The sequence below is a fragment of the Acinonyx jubatus genome, chromosome B2 (assembly GCF_027475565.1).
Source record: "Acinonyx jubatus isolate Ajub_Pintada_27869175 chromosome B2, VMU_Ajub_asm_v1.0, whole genome shotgun sequence".
Taxonomy (NCBI): Eukaryota; Metazoa; Chordata; class Mammalia; order Carnivora; family Felidae; genus Acinonyx; species Acinonyx jubatus.
The window spans coordinates 102,848,006-102,873,427 of NC_069385.1; the positions used below are offsets into that span (position 1 = coordinate 102,848,006).

The window sequence follows — 25,422 nt, forward strand, 5'->3', positions numbered from 1 at the left end:
AGGGAGGTGAAGTCATGTGGCCATTGTCAGAATACTGGCAAGTGGCAGAGCTTGAAAGTAAACCTAACCAGTTTAGCTCCGTGGGCTCATGCCAATTTCATTTACAGCCCCTCTGGATGATTAAAAAAGCTGAGAATGTAGAGCATATAGCCAATCCATGCATTTTCTATGATTAAATGGGAAAAAAAATTGTTTGGATTTTGTTTAACCCAGAAAAAGTAAGTATTTCCATATCCCAATTGAACTATTTGATTTGTGACTATAACAAGAATTAAATATATCAAAATTAAATATAAAATGAAAGGTGTGAACAGCAAGAAGAGAAGTGTGAGGAACTGTAAGCAATGGAGTCAATATATGAGGTCTGCATCCTACTACTTATTAAAGGCAATAACTTCAATATTACAAAATAAAAACAAAACATTCAATGGTATAAGGTATAGGGCCTTAGGATTTTATGATCACCCAATAATATGTATCTCTATATAGCCTCAATGATATTTTAAAAATTACATTTTTTAACATATCCAAAATATTTTTATGATGAGCACACATATGAGTGATTTCTATGATTTCATGGGCTAGCTCGGAGAAGTCAAGATTGGAAGGCATCTAATTTTATAAATGAAAAAAAATCTATATACATCAGACTATTGGGGTGCTGATTTGGGTCTTATTATTCACACCTCTTCCACAAAGAGAAACCAGGTAGACCTCTTGTCTAATACTCAATAATGCTCTAGTAAGTTGGAAGTAGAGTCTTAAAGAAGAGTTCTCCTTCCTTCTCTTTGATTATCTTCCCATTTTACTTCCACAGTATGAAGGGGGGATATTCACACTTCAAAGTAAGGAAAACCTAAACATAGCCTCCATCAGAGGGAAAGAAGAAAGGCAGCAAGAACTCTACCTTTGCCTTTAAAGCATAGTCTGGGTTGGTTTAGTCTAGGTCACTAGGTCATTTAGCTCACGTTCTAGGAGACTGCCTGGCTCAGGCTGCCATGTGAAAGAAGGAATCAGTATCAAAGTTAAAAGCCCAGATCAAAAAGCAGGTAAGTAGAACCCTTTCCCGTCAAGGCAACCAGAGCCTAGTCCATTTACTGACCAACAATAAAAAGGAAAAATATGAAAGGGTTGAAGGCATTGATAAAACAACATGTATACATTCTATGGAAAGATAATTATTGGAATATTTGCATGTAATTTTACAGAAAATTTGCTGAGAAAACTAAGGCAAAAGTAAAAAATTAAGAATTTTTTAAAGTTTATTTATTTATATTGACAGAAAGAGAGAGCAGGGAAGGGACACAGAGAGAGGGAGAGACAGAATCCCAAGCAAGTTCCATTCAGAGAGTGAGGAGCCTGACTTGGGGCTCAAACTCACAAACTGTGAGATCATGACCTGAGTCAAAATCAAGACTAGGATGCTTAATGGACTGAGCAACCCAGGTGTTCCAAGGCTTAAGAATTTTAAAGGAAAAAAAAACCCATAGAACAAATTAAGCCCCAAACACAAATTCATTACATAAAATTTAAACATTAAGCCTAGTTGAAGTAAAAAACAAACTGTTCCTCTTTGTCCAATGAAAATAAACAGTATGATATATTCCCTTTTTAGACTCCAAGTAGAGACCAAATAGACTACCAGGCTTGAATCTTATTTTAAACTCCCCTTCAATGTTAGAGTTTACTGAGATAGTAGGCATCTACTTGGACAAAAATCACTTTTTACTGAGATACAGTTTTCTGTGAGAATCTAGTAGATGTTACACGAAAAGATCTTTGTAGGAAAAGTACAGGAAATCTTGATCAGGTAATAAGGAGATCTGATCTTGTCTGAGGTACTTAGAGACTTCTCTTGGAATGAGGTGGTGGTAGACCTGAGATCTGAAGGGTTAATTGTCATCACCTAGTAGAGCAAGCCACAAGAGGATACTAACAAAGTGACAGGCTTGGACTCATACTCTGAGGCAGAACAGAAGCTGGCACATTACAATAATTAAAAGAAAATCACTGAGACAAAAGCAGATAAAAGTAGGGGAGTATGTCTTAAGTAGAGGCTGAGAAGTCAGCAAGATCTTCACAGACCTTATAAAAGATTTAGTTTTTCTAAGAAATTGTTGAAAGACTTAACAGGAAAGAGACCCATTGTGTCAGTGTTGTAAAATATTTACTCTGGTAGATTCCTGCAGAATGGATTGTGGAAGACTGGATAGAGGGGTTGGAAGGAGAGTGTAGGGGGGGTTGGTATGTATTTGAAGGCTGGGAGGCCAGTAGGAGGTCAGGCTATAGCCATAGTCAGTCCAGGTGAGGAAAGAGAAATCTGAGAGGTAGGAGAAAAAATGAAGAGAATGCGTTGTCCCTTACATGGAGAGAAAGACTATTTCTATACTGAGAGCTTAGTCAGAGGAGTTAGCAGCCGAGTTAGCATTCGAGGAGTTAGCATTCGAGTAGAATGAAGACATTACAAGAATATTGAACTTACAAATTAAGCTTGTTGTGACCTTAATAGGAGCTGTTTCAAAACAAAATATCTCAACTTCAGAACTACTGGCATTTTGTATGGAATAATTTTTTGTCAGGGGAGTCTGTCCTGAAACTTTCAGGATGTTTAGCAAAATCACTGACTTGTATCTACAAAATGGCAGAGTACTCGCCCCAACCCAGTCATGACAACCAGAAATTTCTCCAGACATTGTTTAATTCCAGGGAAAAGAAGAGGGGCTCGAGACGGGGTATATTACTCCTACTATAGAACTTTTGTTTTACTGGAATAAGTGGGGGAAGGGTGAATGCAGACTATATTACTGGAGGGTGGGAAATTACAGACAGCCAGTATGGGCAACATTTTCAGAAATTGTGATAGGGAAGGAAAGTAGAAAGTACAGTGATTGAGTGGGGAAGTGGAATAAATGCAAAGTTTTGTTTGTTTAAGTTACCAGCAACATGATTATGAGTAAATGCCAGTGGGAAGGACCAAGACAAAAGAATGGTAGAAGATATACTGGAAAGATAATGAGTAATGTGAAATTTGGGAAAATGTGGAAGAGAATGGGGTAAATAACACTGGGGACAAAGCTTTTGAAAGAATGACTTTTTTTTTTCATTTTTTGAGGAACTGTTATACTATTTTCCATAATGGCTCTACCATTTTACATTTCCACCAACAGTGTATCAGGATTCCATTTTCTCCACATCCTTGCAACATTTGAAATCTCGTTTTTTAACAATAGTGCACCTAATAGCTGAGGTGATATCTTATTGTGGTTTTCACCTTTATTTCCCTGATGATCAATGAGGTTAAGTACATTTTCATATACCCGTTGACCATTTATATGTCTTTTTTGGAAAAATGTCTGTTTAGGTCCTTTGTGTATCTTTTTAATCAGGTTATTTGTTTGTTTGTTTGTTTGGTTGGTTGTTTTTTTTTTTTTTGCTATTGGGTTATATGAGTTTTTATATATTTTGGATATTAACCCCTTATCAGGTATATAGCTTAAAATATTTTCTCCCATTCATTAAATTGTCTTTTCATTTTGTTGATTGTTAAGGAAACAATTCTTGCTGTGCAGAAGCTTTTTAGTTTGATATAATCCCACTTGTTTATTTTTACTTTTATTGTCTGTGCTTGCCAAGACAAATGTCAAGGAACTTTATACTTATGTTTTCTTCTAGGAGTTTTCTGATTTCAGGTCTTACATTTAAGTCTTTAATCCATTTTGAGTTGATTTTTATCTATGGTATAAGGATCTAATTTCATTCTTTTGCATGTGGATATCCAGTTTTAAATTTGCCAGGAGGGTAAGTCTTAAGTTACATGTTTTTACAATATACACAAAATAATAACAATAGTTATAATAAAGGGGGCAGGGAGAATCTTTGAGAGGTGATTGTTATGTATGGTCTTTTGTTTTTTTTTGTTTGTTTGTTTGTTTATGGTCTTGATGGTTTCACAAGTGTATACTTACCCAAACTCCTTGAATTGTATACATTAAACGTGCATAGCTTTCACATGTCAATTATACCTCAATAAAATAGTTTAAAAACAACAACAACAACAACAACAACAAAGTATGACCTGTTCAGTAGTACCACAAAAGGTAAGGGGGAAAGAATGAGAACAGATATAGGCAGATTGGTAGACTGACCAAGAGAACCTAAAACAGCTATCATCAGATATTGTCTCTTTACTGAGGAAACTAGCACATATCACAATCTGCTGAGAGAAGTAAATGTTACTGAGGTAGAGTGCACAAGTTCTACAATAACATTGTGGAAAAAGACAAAGTGAGTTAACGTGGTAAATTAATAGAATTGATGAGAAAAATTAACGAGCAATTTGAGATTAGAAATCCTGATTTGGGATGACACCAATATCTGTCATTTTGTGGGATATTTTTCTGACAATGCTCATCTGACTCCATGCAGGCAAAGAAATTTTTGGTCCCATCCATAGTGGGGGTGTTCCTAAATAATGATGGGCAGGGAAAAGATTCGATATTTTAGCAAGAGAGTTGTTGAAATAAGAGTACATGAATAGAAAAGAAAGAAAATTCAAGAGCGGGGACATGGAGAAAATGATGAGCTAGAAGGCTAGAATATGTTGAAAAGAGTGATTGACCGTGGCAACTTGGAAGAGCAGGAACTGATGAGGCAGGGAAAAGTTTGCCCAGGGGATTTGGGAGGTATGGCACTTGGCAGTGATTATGAGATATAGACTGTGATCATCATGGTGGAGACTAAAGGCACTTGGAGGAACCATCTAAGAGAGGGAGAATTCAAGGGGCCTGAGGTATCAGGTGGCTGGAGTCATCCATGTGAATGCGGCAGTCCTTGAGTTGACTGAAGAAATGGGTGGACAGGATGAATTTGTTTCAGGAGACCCAATTTCTGTGAATGAGAGGAAGTAATAGGGAAACTGTCATAGGAGAGTAAATGGTCAGTGATAAGAGGGTAGAGCAATATGTCATGAGTTTCAGTGGAGCAGAGTTCAGAGGAGCAAGGGAAGTTATGTCTTGGAAATGGTAAAGGGATTCTGGTGGGTTCCCCCCCTTTCCTGTAGTCTAGACTAGAGCTACCTGGAGTATAAAGGAAAATAGCATCACATGAATGTGTTTTTGAAAATGATGTTCACAGGGGACAGTCTCTAGAGGGGTCCTCCAGATTTCATATTTTTGCCTTTCCCCCGTACCATTTTATGTTGGCATGAAGTAAATGACAATAACTACTCTATTTGAATAAGGTATGGTGTTGGATCTCATCCATTCAGAAACTCTGCTGATAGCCCTGTGGTAGCTGAGGAATAAATAGATACTACTCAAATTATACTACCTAGATTTTGCCACTTTTTTTAGTAAAAGGCATGAGTAAATGTGATACATAACATACACACGAATGAAGCTGCTTTTTATAGCAATTAATGCTAACCTAAAATACTTTTTTAATTTTTAAAACATGTTTATTCATTTATTTTGAGAGAGACAGTGTGTGAGTGGGGTAGCAGCAGAGAGAGAGGGAGAGAGAGGATCCCAAACAGGCTCCATGCTGTCAGCACAGAGCCAGACGTAGTCCTCGATTCCACAAACTGTGAGAGGATCATGACCCGAGCCTCAATCAAGAGCCAGATGCTTAACGGACTAAGCCACCCAGGTTCCCCAAATGCTAACACAAAATATTAAGGTCATTTAGTTTTCTTGTTAGTTGAAGGATAAAAGGTAAACAGCTTAAAAGAACAGTCAGGAATTCTAGATTGTAGCTGATTTGCATTCTACTTTATATGTACACATACAGATGTAAACATTAATGCTTTTTCCATTTGCATTAGATAAAAATATAGACTCTGAATTGGAGATAGTAGGGGCTTTGTATTCAATAATGAAACTCTTAGATTAGACACATCCTTAAGATTGTATTCAAGTGCAAGTGGTTTATTTGGGAAACAAGGAAAACACTTACAGTAAATGGGGTGGGGAAGGAGCCATGGAAGGGAATCAAGATATCTTCCACTGTGATTCATATTGCCTGATAAAAAGTGCTTTAACATGGCCCAAAGTACCAATCATAAACTGGGGGGAAAAAAGAATCACAGAGCATTCAGTGCATTATGCTATAGACTTATAAAATGTCAGATGACATTCAGAAACCCACAGAAATAGCACAGGAGAAATGGAAACTAATCTCCTGAGCTATCGTAAATTTTAAAATGCTGTAGATCGTGATTTATTCAAAATAAACCACAAATTCATACTGCTATAGGTCTGCCAGTGATATAGTATATAAGACGAATTTCACACGGAAGAAGCGACACCAATTAATAGCTTTCTGGTAACAGGCAAAACCAGCTCCAGTTCCATACAACACACTCCTCACTGAATTGGCAACTGTCCAAGAAGAAATCGTTACTGTACATAACAACCTCAGGAGAGGGGTAGTTCCATCAGCCAGCAACATGCTGAAGATGGTAAGATTAATTAAATAGCAGCGACGATGATGTCAGTAGTAGTAATAGTGTTAACTGAGCTTTTACTTAACTTCTATTCACTTTCAATCTACTAAAAGTTTGGTCTTCCCAAAGAAAACTTTGACCTAGCAGCAAAAGAAACAGAGGCATGGAGAAGGTATGTAACTTTCCCCAAACCAGTGATTTTTGGTTTGGTTGGTTTTAAAGTTTATTTATTTATTTTGAGAGAGAGAGAGAGAGCGTGTGTGAGCAGAGCAGGGCAGAGAGAGAAGGGAGATAGAATCCCAATCAGGCTCCACACGGCCAGCATGGAGTCTGATGTGGGGCTCGAACTCACAAACCATGAGATCATGATCTGAGCCAAGATTGAGAGCCAGATGCTTAACCAACTGAGCTACCTGGATGCCCTCTCCCAAAATCACAGGCATTAAATGACAGAGCAACAATTCCAACTCAGACAGTCTAACTCCATTCATAATATACCCTGGGACAGTGCTTTATAAACTTGAGCGTGCTAAGAATTACTTGAACAACTTGGTAAAGCACAGATTCCTGGGCCCCACTGTCTGAGATCCCGATTTGGGGAAGTCTGGGGTAGAGACCACTGCAAACTCCCAGCTGAAGCTCATGCTGCCAGCCAGCATTGTCAGCATAGTGAGCTTTAAGTGAGAGAGGCGTTTCATAACTGTCTTCACTGGGGAGCAGCCCAGAGGCTAGACACTCACCTGAGAAGCAAGATGTCCAGATTCTAAGTCAGGGGGTGCTGCCAGATAAACAAATATTGACAAATCTATTTCCCAGTTCCCTTGCACCTTAAAAGATAAGACAAATGGTCTTTCCACTATAAACCTGCTGTGTGAGCAGATTAAGTGCTATAAAACAAACAAATTCAGGACAGTCTCAGATGTACCAGGTGATTAGCCTTGTATTCATTATCTCCCAGAAATATCCCTCAGGTTTCTGGGCAACTTTATCCCAATTCCTTTAACCCTGGATGGACCTAAGGTACAAGAGTTAGAAATAGTGCAGGCTCTGGAGGGTGATTCTAAAGGACAGCTTTCTCATGGAAATGAAAAAGGGTGGAAAGTAAGTGAATAAAAAAATTATTTTGAAATTTATCTCTTGGTCATCTTAGAATCAAAAGTGTTATTCAAACAAAACAATAAAAATCAGTAGCTATCATAGTCAGTCTTGCATTGTGAGTGATGTAACTGACATATATATTGTGCTGACTGTTGACAGGCACTCTTTTAGAACCTTATTACATTAACTCATTTATTTATTTATTTATTTATTTACTTACTTACTTACTTACTTACTTATTTATTTTAAGTTTGTTTATTTTGTGAGAGAGAGAGGGAGAGAGAGAATCCCAGGCAGGCTCCACCTGTCAGCACTGAGCCCCACATGGGGCTCAATCTCACAAACCATGAGATCACGACCTGAGCCAAAATCAAGAGTCAGACACTTAGCCACCATGCACCCCTACATTAATTCATTTAAATCAATAATTCTGTGATGTAGATTATATTATCATCTCCATTTTGCAGATGATGGATCTGAACCTCAGAGAAATTAGCTAACATCCAAAGTAATAAGTACTGGATAAGTCAGGATTCAGATGCAAATGGTCCAACTCCAGGCACCTGCTCTTAACTGTTTGCCTCCCTTAGGACAAACAGGGTTCAAACTTCTTGGTTTCCAGGAAAGCAAACACAGTTAGGAGGTACTAAAGAAAAATTTTAGAGTAAATGGAAAATATAACTTCTGATTTCAGAGACTTTTTATGAATTAAAGGTAACTACAAAGGAAATAGAGCACAATGTAAGAATAAATATATTCAAGTGCTGAAGTGTAAAGTTATGAAAGATCAAGACAATAAATTAAGCGCACCAGTAAAACTGAATCATATTTTATTTTTTTAAAGTTTACTTATTTACTTCGAGAGAAGAGAGAGAGAGATGGGGAGGGGCAGACAGAGAAAGAGAATCCCAAGCAGACTCCATACTGCCAGCACAGAGCCCAATGCAGCACTTGAACTCATGAGATTCGAGATCATGACCTGAGCCAAAATCTAGAGTTGGACATTTAATGGACTGAGCCACCCAGGTGCCCCAAACTGAATCATATTTTAAAGGAAATATGGGAGTTGAATTGTTCCCATAAACAATATATAGGACATGGAAAGAAAGGAATTGATAGAGTTACAGCAGGGCTGAAGAGCTGGTCATAACTGCCAGGCAGAGGTTTTCTAAAAAGAGAAGTTTTCATACATAAGGTTAGAAGCTGATTAAATGGAATCAGGTATTAAGGACAGAATTCATAGCTTTGGTGCAATAACCATAAATACTCACTTGTGATTTTAATCATGGATACATCACCCAAAAAAGAGTATCTTTTTTTTTTCAAGTTTATTTATTTTGAGAGAGAGAGTATGAACAGGAGAGAGGCAGAGGGAGAGGAAGAGAGAGAATTCCAAGCAGGTTCCGTGCTGTCAGCCCGACAAATGGCTTGAACCCATGAACTGTGAGATCATGACCTCAGCCAAAATCCAGAATCAGACACTTGACCAACTGAGCCACCCATGACTCCCCCCTCCAAAAGGAGTATCTTACCATCATTAATCAGAGGTAATATTCTAGAGAGATTCTGCAAAGAGGTCTGAACCACAGATAGTATGTAATGAATGTTTCAGATAGTTATACAAGATAAGCATACTCAGATGGAGATTAGCACGCAGGATGTTTATTGGAGAACAATCTCCAGAATGACACCTACCTGTAGAGGTAGAGAGAGAAGCAGCATTGGGCATATAGAAAAGCTGGGTTGTGACATTGTCATGACAGAGGTTTCAGCTAATTTTTCAGGAAGCTGTACAGCTAGGATGGCCCTTCTGAATTGTCCTAAGTTGGAGGGAGGTGGCCTGTCATTTACAATTCCCACATCTACCAGTTGTTGGGTACAAACTACCTCCAGGAAGTGATTTTGCTCCTGGATGAGGACAATTTTTAGAAAGGACAGACAAGAGAGCTGTGAGTGGGCGGGACTCCTTGCAAGGAAATAAGTGCTTCTGTTTAGAAAGCAACCTGCTAGTGCATCACAACATGCACAAAAAGCAACTAGTTGTAAATTATCCGGATGATTTCTAGTCCTAATCACTTGGTAACCTGGTCATAGTAGGCAAGATTATTAGTGCATGCAATGATGATATTCCCACTGCCAGGAGATCCTGGGACTTAATGGGATGTGTTGTGTCATCTCTACTCCCTCAGTTAAAATGTATCCACCAGTAAAATACAACTTTTGTTGCGTGAAACAATTAAAGCCTACAGTTAGGTGTCATACAAAACTGATTCTGAAGAGTAAGTGAATGACCTATGTCTCAGTCTATATTACAAAACAAGGCCTACAACTTTTCTTGATAATGTGTTGCGTGAAGATATTGATACAGTCTTTTAAGTGGATGTACACCCTGTGAGGATTAAAGAGTATTAGGGAGAATTTTGCCAGAGTCCCGTAACTGGTGATATAGACTTCCTGCCTTTAAACTTACTTGGAGATACACCTGACAAAATTCTTCAACTCAGCACAGTTGACACACATTAAGAGTTAAGAACATACACTCTGAAGGTATAATAAGCTGGATCCTACTTTTTTTTGGTTCCTTATTGGTTGTGTCATCCTGAGAAATTATGCAACATCTCTGTGCCTCACTTTCCCCATTTGCAAATGGGGATAATAATAGTACTTCTCTTGTGGAGATTCTGTGAGCCAAAAGAAGGGAATATACATACAGAATTGGTAACAGATCCTGGCATGTAGTATTAGCTACTATTTTTTATTATCATTTGTCATTTTAGATGGAGATGTGTGACACTGTACATAGCCATCATTTATTTACCGAGCACATAGTATAAGATTTGTCATATCATAATTGTATTGCATGAATTATTACATTAAAACTTGAGAACAAGCTATTAGGCATTGAGGGTCACATTTTATAGAGGAAGAAACATATTCAAAGAGATTAAATAATATTTCAGAGATAAAACTACTATCAAATAACAGAATGGAGGGGCGCCTGGGTGGCTCAGTCAGTTATTTGTCCAACTTCAGCTCAGGTTATGATTTCACAGTTCATGGGTTCGAGCCCCATTTCAGGTTCTGAGCTGTCAGCATAGAGCCTGCTTCAGATTCTGTGTCTCCCTCTCTCTCCCTGACCCTCCCCTTCTTGCATTCTCTCTCTCTCTCTCTCTCAAAAATAAATAAACTTAAAAAAAAACAGAATGGAGTTCTAACCCTGATCTGTTTCACAGAAAGCATTTAGTTAAACTCTTTCATACTTCTGAGAGAGAAATGCTACATCTGAGCATTACTACCAAATTTTGATTTTGTAAATTCAAGGGCTAAAGTAGTAAGTTGAAAGTTTCGTCTTCCTCTTCTAACCAGAACATTTAATAATATTATTTAAATTGTTAGCTTATACAATTGAAGATATCACTAACCTTGGCTTTTTAGAAACAATAAACTAAAATATTATCATGGAAATACCAATAAGACCAAGCACTTCTACTTTACTCTTCCACTGTAGGACTGGAGTGAGGAAGCTGCACAAAATGCCAGAATGTTGTCAACACAGTGCGAATTAAGAGAGAGCAGCGCACCTAGGAGGCGAATTACAAGTAGGTATATGTCTACATGACTCACCTTGGTACTCAGAAGTCTTCGGTGATTGTTAAATAACCTGGCAAGGGTAAGTTAAGTCTTTTGGTATATTATATGGGCCCCATAAATGGCAGTAGATTGTGGCCCACTACACTTTTATTATTATCAATTTTTAAACTTGGATATTTCAGAATTTCAAATTCCAGATTCTGATCATCAGAAACAAGAATCAAAACTCTCAACATTATAGAATAGTTGAGTAATACAGTGATAACTGGATGGAGAGCTGGATAGCTGGAGGTTGTCTATTCTATGTAGTTATTTCAGCTACACACAACAATGCATTAGGGATATCTTTGGCTTTGAAATACTAATACAGATGATAGGTGAGTTATATTCAAGTCTACTGGGCTGTACATGTGAACAAATTTAGGTGCTCAAAAATGAGTCCATCTCATGACATAAATGTCCATTGCTTGTTTCCAGAAAAGCCATTAATACTTCCTACACAAGTAGACATTATTAACATTTTTGAGATACTTGCTTGTTACAAAATATTTCAAAGATACTAATGAAACTTCCATATTTACAGGTTATTGGGCATCTTTGCCCAATATTGTTGACCTGTGAATTAGCAATATGAGTCTCAGAGAAAGGTAGATAATTCCTGAATACCATGTTTGGTCAAGAACCCACATCACCAGTGGATGGCTAAATGAGCAAATGTTTGTTTCATGGTCCTTGCATAATGAATACCTGTGGGTAGCTGTTTGCAAGTCACAGGCCCTGTTACAACACACAGGCTGCTTGGATTGGTTTCACCCTTCTCCATCAGCTTGGAGACTGAAATGTCGAGGTGATTTCCAAGCTTGCACATCATCTCCTACTGTCGACTTCTCACCAAACCTAAGTACCACAAATTCACTCATCAGTGGGAAAGATGATTGCCAGCAGAGATATAGCTGAGTCAGCTTTCTTTTTATAAGACATTGCTTAGATGATAAGAGAAACATTCATAAAATGGAAGTGAGGAAAGTGTCCTTATATTTCCAGGTTTCATAGAGTATGACACAGACTGTTTTCTCCCTTTCAGATACTTTTTGTGGAGAAAATATGCATTTGACATCTTATGCTATCTCATGGTCAAATGTAATTGAAATCTGGTACAACGAATCTAAATATTTCAAGTATGGGGAATGGACGTCAATGGATAATGGCATAACAATTGAGCATTATACTCAGGTAACCTGCATACTTGCAAATATACACATTGTTTAAATGACTATAAGCATGTGTGGAATATAGATGACTGAGAAAATCATTCTACCTTTTCCTGCAAACTTACACTTGACCCACTGAGTTCCTGCTATCATTTGGAACACAAGGAAGTGTGATTCCCTCAATAGCTGGCTTGGAGAAGCTGCTTAACTGCTTAGTCTCCGTTTTTACACATTTGATTTTCTGGAAATTAACAAAATCATAAAACGTCACTTATATATTACATTTTTGATATTTGTAAAGAATAAAACAACAGTACCTTATAGTACAGAGAATCCTCTTCTTTCTAGTTTATTTTTATTGTAAAAAATTATATGTATATAATATTATTTATATACACATATATTATGTATACATACATATATGATACATAATAATTATCTATATATGCATATATAATATATGTATATATTTTATAAAATTTGTCATTTTAGTTACTTTTAAATTATGCAGCATTAATGTTCAGTAGCATTAACTGTATTCAAATTCTTATACAGAAATCACCGCTATATATCTTCAGAACTTTTCATCTTCCCAAACTAAAGCTCTGCACCTGTTAAACAACAACTTCCCATTTCCTCTGTGTCCAGCCTCTGGCAATCACCTTTCTACTTTCTGTATCTATGGATTTGATTACTCTAGGTACCTCATATAACTAGAATCATAAAAATTTTGTCCTTTTGTGTCTGCCTTATTTCACTTAGCATTATATTCTCATTTGACATCCATCCATGTTGTAGCATGTGTCAAAGTTTTATTCCTTTTTAAGGCTGAATAATATTCCATCATATCTGTTTACCACTGGTTGTTTATCCATTCGTCCACTGATGGGTATTTAAGTTGTTTCCAATTTTGGCTGTCGAGAATAAGACTAGTATGAACATTGGAGTTCAAATATTTGTTCATATCCTGCTTTCAATTCTTTTGAGTATACACCCCTAAGTGGAGTTTCTGGATCATATGGAAATTCTATGTATAATTAATTATTTGAGGAGCTGGCATATTGTCTTCCACAATAACTGCATTATTTCACATTCCCAGCAGCAATGAAGTTTCTGGTTTTTCACATCCACACACTGTATTGGTCTGCTTGGGCTGTCATTACAAATATCACAGGCTGGATGGATTAAAAAACAGAAATTATTTTCTTATAATTCTGGAGGCTGGAAGTCTGTGAATTTCTGCAGCATAATTTGTGAGAGCTCTCTTCCTGTCTTCTTTTCACTATATCCTTGCATGGAGTTTCCTTTCCTTTCCTCTGCTGATGCTTGCAGAGAGAGGGGCGGAGTGGAGAGAGAGAGAGAAAGAGAGAAATAAAGAGAGAGTACAAGAACCAGAGCTAGCACTCGAGTGCCTCTAGTGCCTTTTCTTGTAAGGACACAAATCCTATCAGATCATGGTCCCACACTTATGACTTGTAAATTAATTCCCTAGAGATTCCATCTCTAATTAGAGCTGTTGGGTTAAATCAGGTTCTTTGGTTTCTTGTTGTTGAGTTATAAGAGTTCTTTACATATTCTAGGTATCTATCTTTTATCAGGTATAGGATTTGCAAATATTAATTCCTATTACATGGACTGCCTTTTCACTCTGATAATAATAATGATATAATGAACAAAGATTTTTGATTTTGGTAAAGTCCAATTTATCTATTTTTTCCTTTTCTGTCTGTGCTCTTGGTGTCACATTCAAGAAATCACTGTAAAATTCAATATCATGAAGGTTTTTCTTTGTGTTTCCTTCGAAGAGTTTTTTATGATATTAACTCTTACACTTAGGTATTTGATCCATTTTGAGTTAGTTTTTTATATGGTATAAGGTACTGTCCATTTGCTTGTGTGTGGATATCTAGTTTTTTCCCACTTTTTTTGTCTCCCTTGAATGGTCTTGGCACCCTTCTTGAAAATCATTAGAACATACATGTGAAGATCTATATGTGGAATCTCTATTTCAGTTCATAGGTTTATCTGTCTATTGTTATGTAAGTGCCACTGCTTGTAGTAAGGTTTGATATTGGCAAATATAAGACCTCCAGCTTTGTTCCGCTTTTCAAGACCATCTGCCTATTTTAAATCATAGACTTAATCACTTATAGATAACAATGCAGAAATTCTAAGTAAAAGATTAGCAAGTAGAATTCTTATTTTAAGATTGATACCCTTGTACAAAAAGGGTATGTGCTAGGAATCCAAGAATGTTATAACATTAGACTATGTATTCATATAATTTACCTTATCAACAGAGGATAAAAATAAAATGGTCACCCCGAGAGCTAAAAATCTGACAAATTTGTGACATCAATTCCTGCCTTCTATTTCTTTCAGATAAAGGTAGACTAGACCCACTATTTACATCATAAGACCTTTAGTTTCATCATACTCAGATAATAATATTTCCTCTTCCAAACACTTAAAAATTTTATTGTTCAATTCCCACTACACACCTATGATGTAGAAAATGATATTATTATATCCCACTTTAAAAACAAAAAATTTCAAGATATAAATCGAATCGGTAAATACCATACAACTAGAAAGTGGTAGAGATAGAATTTGAACTTGAGTCATTTTGCTTCAAAGGCCAATTCATAACTCTACACTATGCCTTTTCCCTGGTGATTAAGTAAATTTCCTCCTATGCTTTGATTTTTTTAAATCTTTATTTATTTTTGAGAGAGGGAGAGAGAGACAGAGCAGGAGCAGGAGAGGGGCAGAGAGAGAGAGACACACACCCACACAGAATCTGAAGCAGGCTCCAGGCTCTGAGCTGTCAGCGAGAGCTCGACGCGGGGCTCAAACCCACAAACTGTGAGATCATGACCTGAGCTGAAGTCAGACGCTCAACCAACTGAGCCACCCAGACACCCCTGATTTTTTACATAACCACCAAACAGTCTTCATCATGTTATCTGATTGTCCACATAGATTTGATAAAGGAATGAGCCAGGATTAGGGATGGCCACTAAGTGTGCATATGCATGTTTGTTGTCCAGACACATGGAAATCTTGCTATTTCTATGAATTCCTAATAAGTCCTGCTCAAAGAATACTGGAAGCAGACATGTTTATTTTAAGCCCTGGGTAACAATATTCGTATTTTAATCATTCAGCAAAACATCAAATTATTAATTAAAAACATCTCTTTGTCTTTACAGGTAGTTTGGGCCACTTCTTACCTCATTGGGTGTGGAATCTCATCATGCCCCAAAAGAATGTCAACTCAGTATCTCTATGTTTGTCACTATTGTCATGAGTATGTATTATACAGCTTTGTTTCACATAGCTGTTAGAAATATATCCTCCTTACATAATCCAGTTTCTCAAACATTACAAAAGAAAACACAAATAAATATTTCACTTCAGTTAAGCAGAACTTTAGGGATAAAATGTCATTTAGCCAATACCTAAAATATCACACATGTATTTTTATTTATATCATATTCATTTTAAAGTTTATTTATTTATTTTGAGTGAGAGAGAGAATGTGCACAAGTTGGGGAGGGACCAAAGTCGTGGGAGAGAGAGAGAATCCCAAAAAGCCTGCACTGTCAGGCAGAGACTGATGGGGGGGGGTTCAAACTCACGAACTATAAGATCATGACCTAAGCTGAAATCAAGAGTCAGATGCTTAACTGACTGAGTCACCCAGATGCCCCTATATCATATTTTTTAAATGAATTTATATCTCATTAGTAGAATGTCCAAAATCAAAGCTATTACCAGTAGCCTTGTTATGTGTTATTGATTAGCATAAGCAAAGAAACAATATTTACTTAAGCAATTCAAGAGTATATTTAGAATGCAAGGGCAGAAATATAGTGGAGTATCAAGAGTAAACAAACAAAAAATTGAAGTGTTCTCATGGTTAGCTTTTTAGTCTCTCAGTGTATGTCTTTTCTTTAGAAATTAAATTTCCATGTTATCATGGTATGAGTACAATTCCCACAAGAGATAATATGATTGCTTCAGTGAAGAATAAGTGGACTCCTTTGCCCTATCAACTGTGGTTATAGAGTAAAATCAGTTTCAGACAATGATTGCAGAATCCCATAAGGGCACACTGTATGGCTCCAGTGGTAATTATGAAAAATTAGAGACTGTTCAGAACAGGATATATTCCCCCAATAGTTTACCACAAATATCTGTTTACATGATGTTTAACTGTTATCCCTCATTTTTGTTGCAAAATAAAAGATGTTCAATATAAATCAGCAAAAACTATTTATCTGGTAATATGCTACCATATTCATACTTCAAATGAGGTCTCCAATATCAGTATAGATTCAATAGATATATTCATATAATAGCTCTATATGAGTTATTTTGTGGTCTTATCATTTCTTGATTTCAGTAGTTAATATTTGTTATGATTTTATCTATGTAATTAGTATTGAAGGCAGTAAGATCTCTTTGCATCTACAACACATAAATTGTACTAAATCTTTTCTGGGGCTGGTGGTCTCTAGTGAATTTCTGACAATACACAAAAGTAAAACATACAGAGTTGTGGTAGGATAATTTTCTATGGCAAAGATTAGCCCAACTGTCTGACAAAAATCCCTTCTTAAATTAAGTAATAATATTCTTTTATAAAGTGAAATTTAGGGGTGCTTAGAGGACTCGGTAGAGCATGAGACTCTTGATCTCAAGGTCATGAGTTCAAGTACCACATTGGGAATAAAGCTTAGTTAAAAAAAAAAGTAGGAGGAAATAAAGTGAAATTCTAACAATTCAGATATCAAAGGGGGAAATTATCAAATAGAATGCTGAGCATTTATTTTATTTTCCAAGCATATTAAGAATTGGCTATCATCCACATTGTTTTGTTTTTTGTTGATTTTTTTTTAGATGTCTGCAGGTAAGACTGTCTTCTCTGAATTTCATATTAGCTTAGAACTAGAGACTCTCTCTACTCTCTCTCCCCCAACTTTGTCACTTTAGATTTAGCCATACTGAGGGACTTTCATCTTTTACAATGCTCCCTGTGTTTCTACACAAGCAGCAACATGTATCAAGTTTTTCATGACATCGTGCAAGATGAAGTTAGAACATCTCCAATTATACTCAAAATTTTCTTAACATCCTCTTTTACATGACTATTCACCAAGTCCTTATGAGTATAAATAAAGAAAAATGACCTATTATAAGTGATTCTAAAGCTCTCCTGCTTGGTAAGATTTGACTGTTCATAGGCCCCAATCCTGTTAGAACTTGACTGTCCAAATAGGTGTAAATTGTCTGAAAACATTCTTGGGACCCCACAGTTACCTGTTACACATTCAAAAAGATAAATTTTCATCATTGTAAATCTAGAAATCTTAAACCAATCTTAAATACTATAATCATTATCTAGAAGTGGTTTTCAAAAACTGTTTTCAAAGTTTATTATAAAAAGTAAGTAAACTTTTATATGCATTGTTCAAACATCAATTTTATTACATCAATTTTTTCTTTATTCTGTTTTTAAGGGGCAATGATCTTGCCAAAAGGAATGAACCTTATAATGTGGGAAATCCATGTGAAGACTGTCCAAATGACTGTGAAAATAAACTTTGTAGTAAGTTTTACATTCAGTTTGCTTAATGTAGACTGTTGACCCAGGAGCCATGTGTCCTTAAAATTAAGCATTTGACAATATTGCACTTTTCTATAACTTTTATCTGAACCATCTCACAGGAAAGATCAATATTCCCAAAGATCACTCTCCCAGAGTGACCAAGAAGATGATTGATTAAATCTATTGGAATGGAAATTAGAATGTCTAGGCCTAAACTCAAGTTCCCACCCTAAAGTTAATGACCCTAATAGGGGAAACCTGGATAAGATGTAAATAGAAGTATAAATTTTTCTGTGCTCTATAAAAAAGTTTATGGGTTCTCTCATTGCAGCCTTGGAATTAGACATACTCTTTCAGGATACCAGCACTTTCAGCTTTCTTGCTACTCCATAACTCCCCTACCTGCCTGACCACTTATTAGGGCAGGTAATTTCTTACTGAGTGATCTTTATTCTTCTATGTTCCTACTGACACATCAGAACATATTAGACGATAGTCACACTGTCCCCTTACAATACTTCCTTTTCTTTCTTTTTTTTTAAAAAAATTTTTTAATGTTTATTTATTTATTTATTTTAGAAAGAGAGAGAGAGATGGAGCATGAACAGGGAGAGGGGCAGAGACAGGGAGACACAGAATCTGAAGCAGTCTCCAGGCTCTAGCTGTCACCACAGAGCCAAATGCAGGGCTCGAACTTGTGAACCACAAGATCATGACCTGAGCCGAAGTTGGCCACTTAACCAACTGAGCCACCCAGGTGCCCCTACATCCTTTTAATTCTTAAATAAACCTTACCTACAACGTGGTATTCATTAAATGGCATCCAATTAGATAGCAAAAGTTCCTTTAGATGGCAAAGTTCCTTTTTCTAGAGCCTTCTGAAAACAATTCCTTAATCCCTGAGGATAATGTTGATAAGAAAATTTTCAATAAGTTCATAGAGAAATAACTAACCCAGAAAAAAAAAATATTTTAAGTTCAGACTTGGAAAGCCAGAAGACTTATTTTCCTACACCTGACCAAGTCATTCTGTTTACTTTTATTAATTTTTTTAAAGTTAATTTATTTATTTTGAGAGAAAGAGAGAGTGTGTGAGCAGGGGAGGGACAGAGAGAAGGTGAGAGAGAGAATCCCAATCAGGCTCCGCACTGTCAGCACAGAGCCTGACATAGGGCTAAAACTCATAAACCATGAGATCATGACCTGAGCAGAAACCAAGAGTCAGACGCTTAACCAACTGAGCCACATAGGTGCCCCTATTTACTTTTAAAGTAAGGAAAATGGATTCTTTTTATTTTTCTCAAATTCTCTCTCTCTCTTGATAGATAGATAGATAGATAGATATTCTCTTTCTCCTTTTCCTTTATTCTTTCTTTTTCTTCCTTTTGTCTCACTTTCAACTTCACTTTTTACACCACATTTCTAGAAAGAAATGTTGTTTGAGAAAGAAAATATCTACTAATTATCTATGTTTGCTGAATGGGGTACATTTTCTTAATCCAAAATATAAAAGTAATGTCTATAGTGGAAAAAAAATGTCAGAGAAGTAAAATGAGAGTAGAAAAGAGAAACTATTACTTAAGAAGGTTAAATCTATGACACAGAACATGCATATCTTAAACCCTTTGATCACCTACAGATGCATGAGAATATATGAAATATTGAAGAAAGATAGATATCTAAAATTGGGCCACCCTGGAATGAAAACAAGCCTAAAAATATACAGACCTGGATATGTAGGTATAATCAACTTAGTGTAATCAAATAAATTTTATAAAAGCAAAATTCATGCTTATAAAATAGGGAAGTTATATAAATTAATATAGTGTATATAACAGTAGTAAAAGCAGTTAGTTCTAAGAGGGAAATTCATAACAATAAATACCTCTATTAACAACAGCTAAAAAAGAGCTCAAAACAACTTTATTCCTCAATTACAGAAAAAACAAACTAAGCTCAAAGTCAGCAGAAGGAAGAAAATAACAAAAATCAGAGTAGTAATAAATAAAATAGAGACTAAAAAGACAATGGAAAAGATCAATGAAAGAGCTGTTTTGTTAAAGATAACCCAGAAAAATCTTTAGCTTTAGTCACACAGAAGAAGAAGAAGAAGAAGAAGAAGAAGAAGGAGAAGAAGGAGGAGGAGGAGGAGGAGGAAGGGGAGGAGGGGGAGGAGGGGGAGGAGGAGGAAGGAAAAGAAGAAAATAGAGGACTCAAATAATTAAAAATAGAAATTAAAGAAGAGACATTATAACTGAGACATTATAAATTAGAGACATTATAAAGAAGAGACATATACCACACAAACCAAAAAGAACATAAGAATGCTATGCACAACTGTATGGCAACAAATTAAACAACTAATTTGAAGAAATGGATAAATTCCCAGAAACATACAACTAACAAAGACTAAATTATGAATAAATAAACATGACCCCACCAAGACTGAATGACAGAATAATTATATTCTGTGAATATAATTATGTTCTATGAATAAGTAGAAACTGTGAACAAAGTACTAGGAAGAAGATTGAATCAATAATAAAAAACCTCCCAACTTAGAAAAGCTAGAGACCAGATGTCTTTACCAGTGAATTCTACCAAACATTTAAATAACTAATACCAATACTTCTAAAACTCTTCCAAACTCATTTTATGAGGCTACCATTACCATGATACTAATATCAGGTGAGAACACTGCAGTAAAAAAAAAAAAAAAATTACAGTCCAATATATCTGATGAACATAGATGCAAAAAGAGCAACAAACTTTAGCAAAACAATTGCAACAATACACTGAAAATATCATACACCACAATCAAGTGGAGTTTATTCTATGGATACAAGAATGGCTCACCATCCACAAATCAGACAATGTGATATACCACACCAAAAAATGAAAAATAAAAATCATATAGCCATCTCAATAGATGCAAAAAAAGCATTTGACAAAATTTGACATTCTTTCATGATAAAAACTCTCAAACTGGGTATAAAGGGAACTTACCTCGACATTATAAAGGCTAGATATGACAAGCCCACAAAAAGTATTATATTCAGTGGTGAAAAGTTTGTCCTCTAAGACCATGAATAAGAGAAGAATGAATACTCTTACCACTTTAACTCAACATAGTACTGGAAGTCTTAATCAGAGTAATTTGGCAAGAAAAGAAATACAAATAATTAAAATCAGAAAGCAGAAGTTAAACAGTCTCTATTTGATGACATGACAGTATGTATAGAAAACCAGAAAGACTCCACCAGAAAACTGTTGAAATTAATAAGTGAATTCATTAAAATTGCAGAATACAAAATCAATATACAAAAATCCATTATTTTAAGTACACTACCAACAAACTATCAGAAAAAGAAATTTAAAAAAACAATTGCATCAAAAAGAAAAAACACCTAAGAATAAATTTAATCAAGGAGATGAAAGATCTATATATCAAAAATTTTAAGACATTGATGAAATATACTGAAAAAGGTACAAATAAATAGAAATATATTCCATGTTCATGGATTAGAAGAATTAATATATTTTTTAAATTTCCATACGACCCAAAGCTACCTATAGATTCAGTGCAATTCTTATCAAAATCCCAATGGTATTTTTTTAAGTTTATTTATTTATTTTGAGAGAGAGAGAGAATGAGGGAGAAAGAGAGAGAGAGCATGCATAGGGGTGGGGCAGAGAGAGAGGGAGAGAGAGAGAATCCCAGGCAGGGTCCTCAACACTGTCAGCACAGAGCTGAATGTGGGGCTCAAACCCACGAACTGTGAGATCATGACCTGAGCCAAAATGGGTTGCTTAACTGACTGAGCCACCCAGGTGCCCCTTCAATGGTATTTTTCATAGACTTAGAATAAATAATCCTAAAACTTATATGAAACCACAAAAGACTCCAACTAGCCAAAGCAATCTTGAGACAAAAGAATAAAGCTATTGGTATCAAACTCCCTGGTTTCAAACTATATTACAAAGCTACATATAGTAATCGAAACCGCATGGTATTAGTATAAAAACTGACACATAGATCAATGCAACAGGAGAGCCCAGGAATAATCCAACTCATACATGGTTGATTAATTTACAACAAAAAAGCCAAATACATGCAAAGGGAACAGACAATCTCTTCAATAAATAGTGTTGGGAAAACTAAGCAATCATAGGCAAAAGAATGGAACAGGACCCATATATTACACTGAACACAAAAATCAACTCAAAATGGATTAAAGATTTGAACATTAAACCTGAAACCATAAAACTCCTAGAAGAAAACATGGGGGCAAACTCCTCAACATCAATCTTGGTGATGATTGTTCGGATTTGACACTGAAAGCGAAAATAACAAAAGCAAAAATAAACAAGTGGGACTGCATCAAACTAAAAAGCTTCTGCAAAACAAGGAAATGCATTAACAAAATGAAAAGACGACCTATTGAATGGGGGGAAAACTTGCAAATCATATGTCTGATAGGAAGTTAATCTCCAAAATATATAAAGAAATTAGAAAGCTAAATTAAAAAATCCAATTAAAACATTGGCAGAGGAACTAAATTGACATTTTTCCAAAGATGTCCATATGGCCAACAGGTACATGAAAAAGTATTTAACATCACATCATTTCCCCAGGGAAATGCAGGGATATAATGCATACCTGTTAGAATGGCTCTCATAAAAAAGACAAGAGATAATAAATGTTGGCAAGGGTGTGGCAAATAACAAACTGTTCTGTGAAATTAAAGGGAATGTAAATGGGTGTAGTCACTATGGCAAATGGTATGGAGGCTCCTCAAAATATTAAAAAGTATAATTAACATATGATCTAGCAATTCTACTTCTGGATATTTATCTAAAAGAAACCAAAAACATTAACTCAAGAAGATATTTACACCTCTATGTTCTTTGAAGCATTACCTGTAATAGCTAAGGCATGGAAACAACCTAAGTGTCCATTGACAGATGAATGGATAGAGAAAATATGGTGTGTGTGTGTATATACATATATATAAAAATATATATATGTGTGTATATACATATATATAAAAAATATATGTATATACACACATATATCTGTATATATGTGTACATATATATACATATATATGTATATATGTGTACATATGTATGTATGTATGTGTATGTGTATGTATGTATATATATATATTCTCTGTATATAGTGTAGTATATACTATGTATAGTATACTGTGTACCTTTGTGTGTGTGTGTGTGTGTATACACTATGTATACTGTTCAGCTATAAAACAAATGGAAGTCTTATCATTTACAGCAACAGGGATGGATCTTGAAGGCATATTCTAAGTGAATAAGTCAGATATAGAAAGACAAATACCATATGATCTCACTTACATGTGGAATCTAAAAAACCAAACACACAGATACAGAGAAAAGATTGGTGATTTCCAGAGGCCTTGGACATGTGGGGTGTGGATAATTTCATTTATGTGTTTGAGAAGTTTATCTGTTTCTTTAGTGATGGTGAATTTTTGAGATAATACGGTGTAAACATGCTTTGTCCTTCCAGCTAACCCCTGCCTCTACTATGATGAATACAATAACTGTAAGACACAAAAACGTAGTTTTGGATGCAGCCGCCAGTGGGTTCAACAGTTCTGCAAAGCTAGTTGTCTGTGTGACACGGAGATAAAATAATATATTTGCAAGTATAATGTGCTGTTAGAAAATGTCTGCTGGATTACACCTTCTACCTTACTTTGCTTCTGTAGCTTTTGCTGAGTTTCATTTGGTTTTAATTACATGTGAGACATCTTTACTAAGCACATACAGGCATCAGTAGATTTACATCAATGCCACCCACTCCTGTCCTGATCCAACACTGGTTTAAAGTTCCTTACTACAGAAGTGAAGCGTCCAGCCCAACACCTGCCCCACGTTTAAATCATGTGACCTGTAGTTCTCAGGTTGACAAAATTCAACTCATGGTATAACTGGCCCCTTGACAATAACTTTGTCTTTTTGCTATTAACTCCTTCCCCTGCTACCTCCTCGATGTTTGTCTTTCCTGCCCAACTAACATGCACTGTAATTCTTTATATCTTAACTTTACTTCTAGTTTAAATTGATGATTAAAATAATTCACAAAGCAATTGAAGAGTCCAGTCTTATTACTTACAAGGCAAATTGCTTAACTGGAAGTGATTTAAATGTCTTATTGTTTGATATCTACATTTGTAAAGCAAGGGTGGAATTGTTTTCCTTAATTTAACAAACTATATATTCAGCACTGATTATATACAATATAATACATCTATAGAGGATATTGTCTCCCTTATTTCAAATGCACACATAAATATTAGTGAATCTCAACACTAAAGAAACCTGCTAAAGTGTATGACTACACAGAGATCCCAGCACCTGGTGTTTTGTTTTCAGTTTCAGTTTGTTCTTTTTTCTCCCCATAGATATGATCTTTCTTTCTACAAGTTTATATAAAAGAAAGTTCTCTAGGTTTTCATCATTGGTCATATCATGTGTAAGAAAGAGGCAGTAGAAACCAAGTTACTTTGAGGATGAGAATTGTTTGTGTGACCCCAATGAACTTCATATGCTAAATATCTATAAGGAAATGTGACACAAATTATAATGCAACTTTTTGAATACTTCCCAACATCACTCCCATGACCAGAGCTTATCAGGAGTGTTTGTGCACACAGCAACACACTTTCACATGGAAAGAAATCTCAGGGTAACTTCAGAGTCACTCTCATGATTGGACTCCAAAGCTCGAACACACTGTTCCATTAAAACTGCGTGTGTGTGTGTATACGCACACACGTGTGCACACGTAATACTGAGGCATGTCCGCAAGATCTGTGAAGCAAAGCTAGTAAAGAGCAGTATTGAGGACAAGTCTGAATAGGTTGTTGGATTCACAGTGGAGAGCAAATGGGCACAAAAGTTGATCTGATTACAGGGAAACCTAAAGAAAAGCCAGACTAATGACTTTTATTTGATGCCATGAGCAAAGACAACACAGCCCTGATTCTCAATTATAAGAGCTCTACGATAAAAATTGGGTTCTATGCAGTTTTGTGTGGAGACGTGTATAATAGAACAGTCCAAGATGTGCAGACTGACAACTGGTCCAAATTAGGGGTCACTGTGAATTTTCAAAATGTTCTCAAGGGTTAAGCAGTTTGGACAGCATTTTCATAATCATGTTTTCTCTAATAGGAAAGGGCATCATTGTTCCTTCACTGGTGAGAGCCCAGAGATCCCTGGACAGTTTAGGGATCATATATCCTGAACCATTGAATAATAGTGGGGATGTGGTATGTCTCATATTCTTAGATCAGCCTGTAACTCTCTCCAATTTCCCAGTATATTAAGGAATATTTATAATATGCTAGTAGTACTTAACAAAGAATTAACAAAGATGATAAAGACTATGACAATGGGGGTACCTGGGTGGCTCAGTCGGT

The 25,422-nt window shown here is 35.8% G+C and overlaps 1 protein-coding gene across 1 annotated transcript in view; it reads left to right on the forward strand.

Annotated features, from left to right (window-relative positions):
* CRISP1 (cysteine rich secretory protein 1) overlaps nucleotides 1-24,087 on the forward strand; it is a 31,228-nt gene extending 7,141 nt beyond the window's left edge. The window contains exons 3-8 of the mRNA XM_027056356.2: nucleotides 6,329-6,457; nucleotides 11,049-11,139; nucleotides 12,216-12,364; nucleotides 15,555-15,652; nucleotides 17,868-17,956; nucleotides 23,505-24,087. Coding sequence (XP_026912157.1) covers nucleotides 6,329-6,457; nucleotides 11,049-11,139; nucleotides 12,216-12,364; nucleotides 15,555-15,652; nucleotides 17,868-17,956; nucleotides 23,505-23,632 — 684 coding nt within the window. The 3' untranslated portion in view covers nucleotides 23,633-24,087. The remainder of the gene's footprint in view (nucleotides 1-6,328; nucleotides 6,458-11,048; nucleotides 11,140-12,215; nucleotides 12,365-15,554; nucleotides 15,653-17,867; nucleotides 17,957-23,504) is intronic.
* Nucleotides 24,088-25,422: the final 1,335 nt, after the last annotated feature.